We start from the raw sequence: 7,497 nt of genomic DNA on the forward strand, positions 1-7,497 counted from the left end.
CTAAGAGTGTTATAAATTTTTGTTGATTTAATTCTTGAATCGATCATATTGATACTTAACAATGGTAACTAATTTAGATCATTAAACCTTTCGACTAAAAAAATTTTCTGATGACCTTGATTTCGTAACTTTTTTCTGAAACGATTTAAGTCGGCAGTATCTCTTCCCTTCTGCTCATTAGTATTAACAATGCCCATGAAATTTTTCTCATGAAAATGGTCGAAACCTCTTAAATAATGTCGATGTAGAAAGTAGATATATTGCTTATTTGAGTCTATCGTTGGATTTGTGATGAAATGTCGACTTTTGTGGTCTTTGTTATATGTGTTGCTAGCATACCGCTAGAATGTTTACTGGCATGTAGCACTCATTTTGGCAATGTAGCAGAATACATTCGGATGGCATGATAAGAATGGACAGGGTTTTCTACGTTTCTGCAAGGAACTGGGAAACCCATTCAAGGAAAAGGTGGCCCATGCAGAGGAATTTCGGTCGGTTATAAAGAAATGCACTCCGATTGAGTTCCTCTGCAGAAGGAAGAGAAGACGTTTCCGGGTTACGGTTGGGTCATCAGAAGATCATGTAAAGAGAGTCCGGCTGTTGTTGGAGGCAGGGATCACCTAATTAGTTAGTTCTGACCTATCTTTCTCGGTGATCTTGGAGTTAATAAATAAATAAATCCATCTATTGAAAGGGCACTGCATGTATACTTTCCATAATTTTCTTTACCTGCATTAAAGATTGAAGCCACCGCCAAATTTTGAGTTAAAATGTATAAATGATTTTGAGTCGGAATTCTCGATTATTAGTTCACTGACGTGTATTTCTGGAGATATTTTGCAATATACATAAAGCATGTTGTCATCATTATATGACTCCTCTTCGTATGATAAAAAAACAACTTAAATTAAACTTATATTTCCTTGAATGTAAACTTGATGTGCTACTTATAATGAAGAAAAGAATCCACATTAGTATTCGATTATTATTCTGTTATTAATTAGATAAAGCGTATGGTTAATAATTAGATAAAGCGTATGGTAATTGCCATTCTTCTCAATTGACAAATTGATGGCCATCAATCAGTACAAAATAGTTTTTAACAATTAATATCTATTTAATCAAATTTTTGTCTCGAAACGGTTATTTGGAGATGCGTTTGAAGGACAAGAAACAGAGCTACGATGGATTTCTAGATTTGTTGGATTTTTGGTAGAGAAATTTGCTTTGGTGAAAGCACTAAAATTGTTATTTTAATTCTTTACAAATAAATGTAAAAATAACACTAAATATTGAATTGAATAACACAAAATAAACAAAAATATTTTTATTAATTATTTTAGAACTAAGTAAAAATTCTTAGCCTATTAGATTCATTTAATTGTTAATAAATTAAATTAATTCTGATATGACCAAGGCTGAGGTCGAAAGTAAATGGAGGTCAGAATGCCAAAAACTTGAAAAGCGAAATCCTAATTTCTGGAAAATATACCAACGTCTTAGCAAAAAATGACGCCAATGGAGTTGAAAATGAACTATTGGTCGATTAGTCTGATTTGTGGTTTCTCCAAAACTATGGAAAAGATTGTCTTTAACAGACTTTCTTGTTATGTGGAATTACAAAATCTGCTTTCATCCATACAATGGGGATTCTGGAAGGAAGATCCACAGGGGACTGTTACATGGAATTAGAGCACCAACTATCACGTGCCTCTAGAAAGAAAGCCTGGGCAACTGCGGTGTGTCTGGACTTTGCAAAAGCTTTTGATAACGTATGGCATGTGGACCTACTTGCGAGAGTCCATAACACTGGAGCCGGAATAAAGACCTATCGATGGCTAGAAAACTTTTTGTGTGTAAGGAAATCTTTTGTTAGTTGCGGGAACCACTTATCGGGATGTGTGGAACTTAGAAGGGGCGTCCCGCAGGAATCTGTCTTGAGTCTATTTCTTTTCAACCTCGTCTTGTCGGACATTTCCCTGCCGTCTGTACGTATTGGCAAGCCTGTCATCTATGCTGATGATTTCCTGGTTATGGATATTTCGGAAAGGATATCACAGTCTTGGAGACGACCGAGTTAAAGAAGTGGACTGGTGAGAAGGACTTGAACATAGCACCCGAGAAAAACACCATTTCATGGATGCGAAGAGGAACACGTTATTCAGTTACATGTTCCTATGCTATGAGTAGTTATGATATGGATCTTTCCAAGAGTTTGAATCTACACTACGTTGGAGTAATAGTCAACTGCCGTTGTTCATACGCCAACCACGTAGCTAAACAGAGGAAGAGGAGCGTTAGAATCCTCAAAAGCTTACCAGGTTCCATTTGGATCCGGCAACGTACATCTACGTCTAAAAAACGTGTGTACAGCCAGTCCTCACATATGGCTACAAGGGCTGGTACGGTACGGAGGAGAGCGACTATCTGTCGAACAGTTGGAAAAAACAAGATGTTTCGCATTGAAACTGGCTTATGGAGTAAAACTTGACGCAAGGCTAGAAAGCTCGCAAGAATCTTCTGTGCCCAGAATCCGGCTGGTCTTGGAGAAAAGTTGTCGACACCGACAATAAGTGGGGATACGCATTGAAAGAGACACTTCGGTGCCTCGTTTAATCTCCCCGTTAACAATCTTTCCTTGTTTTCTTTTGGTTTCTGTTTTTCTTTAGTCAATAAAAAAAATTCAAAAAAATCACTATTTCGAATGGTCTTAAAGTTCCCAAAGAGAAAATCTCGACTTCCACCAACAAGGAGATATTGTAATGAACATAACATTAATACCAGTACATGTTCTGGAAACTTGCTAAGTAGAATACTTAACAACTCATTTGATGGGTTGGATGACTTATACATAAGTAAATTTAAATATTTTAAATCATTAGATGTTCTTGTGGCTGTAGTAACTTTCGTTAAATGAATACGAACGCATTTGCAAGTTTAAGATATTTTTAACAATCTAAATTTATCATTACAGTTCCATTTCAAAAAATACGATTTTCAGTTCCCAAAGTTCAGCCGTACGTTACCTATAATGTATTTTAAATTTTTTGATCGACAAATTACTCTTTTAACCAACAAAATAATTATTTAGTATTTAAATAGCAGCAGAGAATAAGATGGAATAGCAATTCCCACGCAAGATGGCTATTGATATGCGTTGGAAAAGCCATGTCTGTTCCCGATGATCATTAAATGAATTACTGTATAGGCTTTTTTTCAAAACAGAAAATGTCCAGATTTACTAATAGATCCCAGTCAATAATGTATATACTTAAATATTCTCATTGTAAGCCCAAAAACAGAGAGCTTGAGTGCTCAAAAATTGTCCATTTTGTAAATATGGTATGCAAAGAGCATTCGGCTAATCAAATATTCGATATCGCTAATTTACTAACATAATTATTCATTTTAATATTTCCTTGTTTTAATTTGTATCTTTAATTAGTTTCGATTGTTACATAAAGTAATCACTAGTAAATATATGATCACTAAAAATAAAATTATTGTTAATTCCACAAATGTGGATTACTTTGATTCTTATTAATTAACAATTCTTCCAGAGCAATTAAATCACTTATTTCACCCACTTTGACGGATTCTGTTATACCAGCTATTCTAGGCGTAGAAATGAATGGAGGAATGCACGACTTTGATTGTGGTAGAATATTAGTCACTTCAGTTTTCTCAATCCGAATGCTACTACTGGGATATATGTTTATTGATTCCGACTTTGATGGCGAAAGATACAACACATTGTCTAATAACCATTCACACGTACGATTGACATTTTTGACCTTGAAACCGTCAAATTAGAATTCTTTGTACACAGACAAAGACATCACACCTGTATTCGAGGGGATACCGTTGAGGTCCGGCTCAGCAATACACTGCTACCATTCAAGCCGAGTCAACTTGGGAGGCTTTTACCCATTGAGCCACAATATACCTTCCTTCATATATATAACGTCTGATACAATGAGAGACTTGAGGTATAAGGACAACTATGATTACACATACCAGTCAACCATGCTATTTTCACAGATTAAATCTTGCGAAGCAATTTATTGGAAGGAGGGCCAAGAAGGAAGAGAAACCAGATATTTCATAGCGTTCACTGAAACTTGTATAAGGGAAATTGAAGATATATGGTTAGACACAGAGGACACATACAATGATTTTCCTAAGTACCCTGAAAGTGAGACAATGTTTGTAAGCAAGACAAATGAGCCAATCAAATATCATCAGGTCATAAGTGACCTGAAATGTGACCTTCACTTCTATGACAGGAGCATAGTGAGTTACAGTGTGGGTCTTTTGCAAGGGGTGGTTATGTCTACGAAGGACCGGATCATCAACTCAGACTTAACTAGTACTATGTTTCCAGTCTACATGTACGACAAGTTGAGCCCTGAGAAGATATTCATGGGGTTGATGTGTGGGATCATAATAGGAGCATCGGCCAGCTCAGTCGAGAAGCAACAAGTCATACTTGTACACGAATCAGATAACAGGGAGGATTGTCAAGCTGTATACAACTTGTCAAGTCAAGGCGGCCTGTCCCGTATGTATAACTCAAAGGAGTTCGTTAAGTACATAAACACATACACAACCATTTCTAGCGCATGTAACCCGACAACATCAGTGGACATCGTAAATGGGATAATCAACATATTGACTAAAATGTACCACTCTTATGACCTGAAAGTATTCTTGGACATCATATTGACCAGGACATATTAAGTGTTTCAAGAGTCACTTGATATGTCTATGATGGTGACCTTGCTGCTTGGAGTACATGTCTTGATAAAAGAGACAGGACATAAGTTTTCGCAAAAACTCAAGATTCGATATGTGCGCAAGATGTGCAATGACATGCAGTCCAATATAGACAAATTTACACTTAGCGGAATTCAGAAAATTATTTTACAGGGGGTACACGTCAACATGAAGACTGTCAATGAAGAGGTAAGACATGCAATCAAAAAGATGACGTTGAATGAGGTTGAGTGCTCAAACCTGCCTTGTGAAGACTCATATGATGAGTATGAAGGGGAACTTTATGGAATTGAAGTTCATGGGATGAACCAAAGTGGGAGTCAAGAACTGGATGGAGGGTGTTTAGAGGGTGTTCCAAAGGCGGACCAGGATGATAGATTGGTGAAAATTGAGCAATTAAACTGCCCCTTGATTAAACCACTCCGTTATGTCAAGTATTCAACGGGGGCCCATTACAAACTCCAGTGTTTGCTCGATAGAGGTTTTCTGCGCCAGGACACAGTCCAGGCTAGACATATATAAAGAAAGTGTCAGGAGACATGAGTACCAGAAGATGGCACTTTACACATCCTATGTTGACTCGGCGGAGGTGATCAGGAGGAGCAAAGAAATAAACTGGATTGCAGAAAAAACCGGGGACCTCCACCGGGTTATACAAAGGTGGAAGGAGCCAATGCTTTATGAATTGGTGGTGGAGTTAAGTGAGAACATGAAGACTCAACTTGCAGGCCATTTGTGCAAGACCTTTTTCATGCTGTACGATCAAGTTAAAAGTCATCTTGATTCCATCGCAGTGGAAGACAGAGAGTTAAGGCATATATCCAAACACTCGTATTAAGAAAAACATTGGAGAGTATGCAAGTGGGGACAAGACATGGAATATCGGTTCCCGAAGAGGAGCAAGCAGTGATTGGGTGTCAACCGAAAAATTCTTCTGAATCAGGAATACGTCTGGACGAGGACCTTTATGTACCGACTATGATAGTTGGGCATAGTTAGTTAGTTAATGCACGTTCGCGTTGCCAGTAAACAAAGTTTATGGTTTCCCTTGTGCCATGTTTTTAACTATTCTTGTCGTTAGCCCCTTCCATCCCTTTCGTCGTCTTGCCCTCTTTCCGATTTCGTCCAGATCGTCTGCATCCATCAATCCCTCCGATCATAGCATATTCCTTCGTAAGTATTCCCGGAAGACAGTCTCTTGGACGTTCTCTATATTTAGAGTATTCAGTATGGCCGAAAAATTCTTCCATGGCCATATTGCAAGGTGTTTCTTTCTTCATTCGTAAAATATGTCCAAACAGGCGCCAGCGGGTTTCAAGTACATTTAGACTTATAGGCCCACAGTCAGCTAACCTGTATAATTTATCATTTGATATTTTCTTCGGCCACGAATATGAGTTTTTAAACAGATGACACTTATACACCCACATTCATTGGTCATCCGCGAGGCTTATTGAACGAAATAACACCCTCGGAGGTCCTGGAAGCATTTCACCGTATGAACAATAACAGAGCTGCAGGATATGATGGAGTCCCAGGGGAACTACTCAAATACGCTCCCAACAGTCTAGCGAGCTTTTTCGCACAGATACTGAACAAGGCGTTTGCCCAACACTGCTTACTTCCAATCGGGACAGGAATAATAATACCCGTCCAGAAACCGGGCAAACGACGGGGACCCTGTGGAAGCCTGAGGCCGGTTGTATTAGTCACCTCTCTAAGGAAAACTCTATCGACTATTGTTCGAAGCCGAATATCAAGATCAGTTGATCGTTATCTCTCTTGCAGTCAGAGTGGCTTCAGGCCTGGAAGATCCACGGCCGATATTGTTTGGACCCATCGCTGGATCAATGCAATATGTCAAAAGTATAAACGATCCTTTTATGTCCTGGGAATCGACATGAGCAAAGCTTTTGATAGCATCAACAGGTGTAAACTACTTATCGTGTTAAAGAACATTGTAGATGAAGACAGTCTACGCATGAAAATCAACTTCTATTATCGGAAACTCAACTTCTTGTCAGAATTGGCCCTAAGAAGTCTAGACTATTTCCTACAAATGTTGGAACCTCACAAGGGGACACACTATAGCCTATATTATTTATCGTCTATCTGAAGGCAGCTCTGAGAGACCTAAGAGTAGAAATTGGATGTATGGACAACCAATGAGATCGTGAAGGCCGGTCTCGAATCGGCGGGCCCTTCGTGCCTCCACGAACCAGTCGGACTCGATCGGGGAGACGGCAAAAGGCCTGACGGGATGATGTATTCTCAACTCGTCCGGGAAAGCCCTCGTATGGGATATTACCGTTGTGGATACTTTCTCAACGTCGAGGATCCATTCTTCCGCTGCGAACCCTTGTTCGGCTGCAAACCACGCCGAAAGGATGAAATTACAGAAGTATTCTTCCCTCGCGGACCGCTAACGTTTTACGCCAATCGCCCTGGAGACCGCTTACTGCGTCCTTGCCGCTGGCACGTAACTTTCGCCTTTCATACTTTCTTCTGCTAAAAAAATTAGTGCGTCTGCTTTCAGTCGATTCTTCTCCTTTTCAAGCCTAAGCCAATATCTTCAAAAGCCACATTTATCGACTTTTTAGGGCAACTCACTCGGGGAAGCTTTTTCCGTCGTTGCCTTGACAATTTTTGGGTAGGTATATCCCAAACTTATATTCTGTTTGCATGTTCTCCAATGTTTTCCGGATGACCACAGACTTGATG

The 7,497-nt window shown here is 39.1% G+C and overlaps 1 protein-coding gene across 1 annotated transcript; it reads left to right on the forward strand.

Moving 5' to 3' along the window:
- The first annotated feature begins 6,274 nt into the window (after positions 1 to 6,274).
- LOC115228403 lies at positions 6,275 to 6,892 on the forward strand. The gene has a single exon (XM_029798989.1). It carries the CDS (start codon positions 6,275 to 6,277, stop codon positions 6,890 to 6,892), a length of 618 nt encoding a protein of 205 aa, XP_029654849.1.
- Positions 6,893 to 7,497: the final 605 nt, after the last annotated feature.

The sequence above is a fragment of the Octopus sinensis genome, unplaced genomic scaffold, assembly GCF_006345805.1.
Source record: "Octopus sinensis unplaced genomic scaffold, ASM634580v1 Contig10403, whole genome shotgun sequence".
NCBI lineage: Eukaryota > Metazoa > Mollusca > Cephalopoda > Octopoda > Octopodidae > Octopus > Octopus sinensis.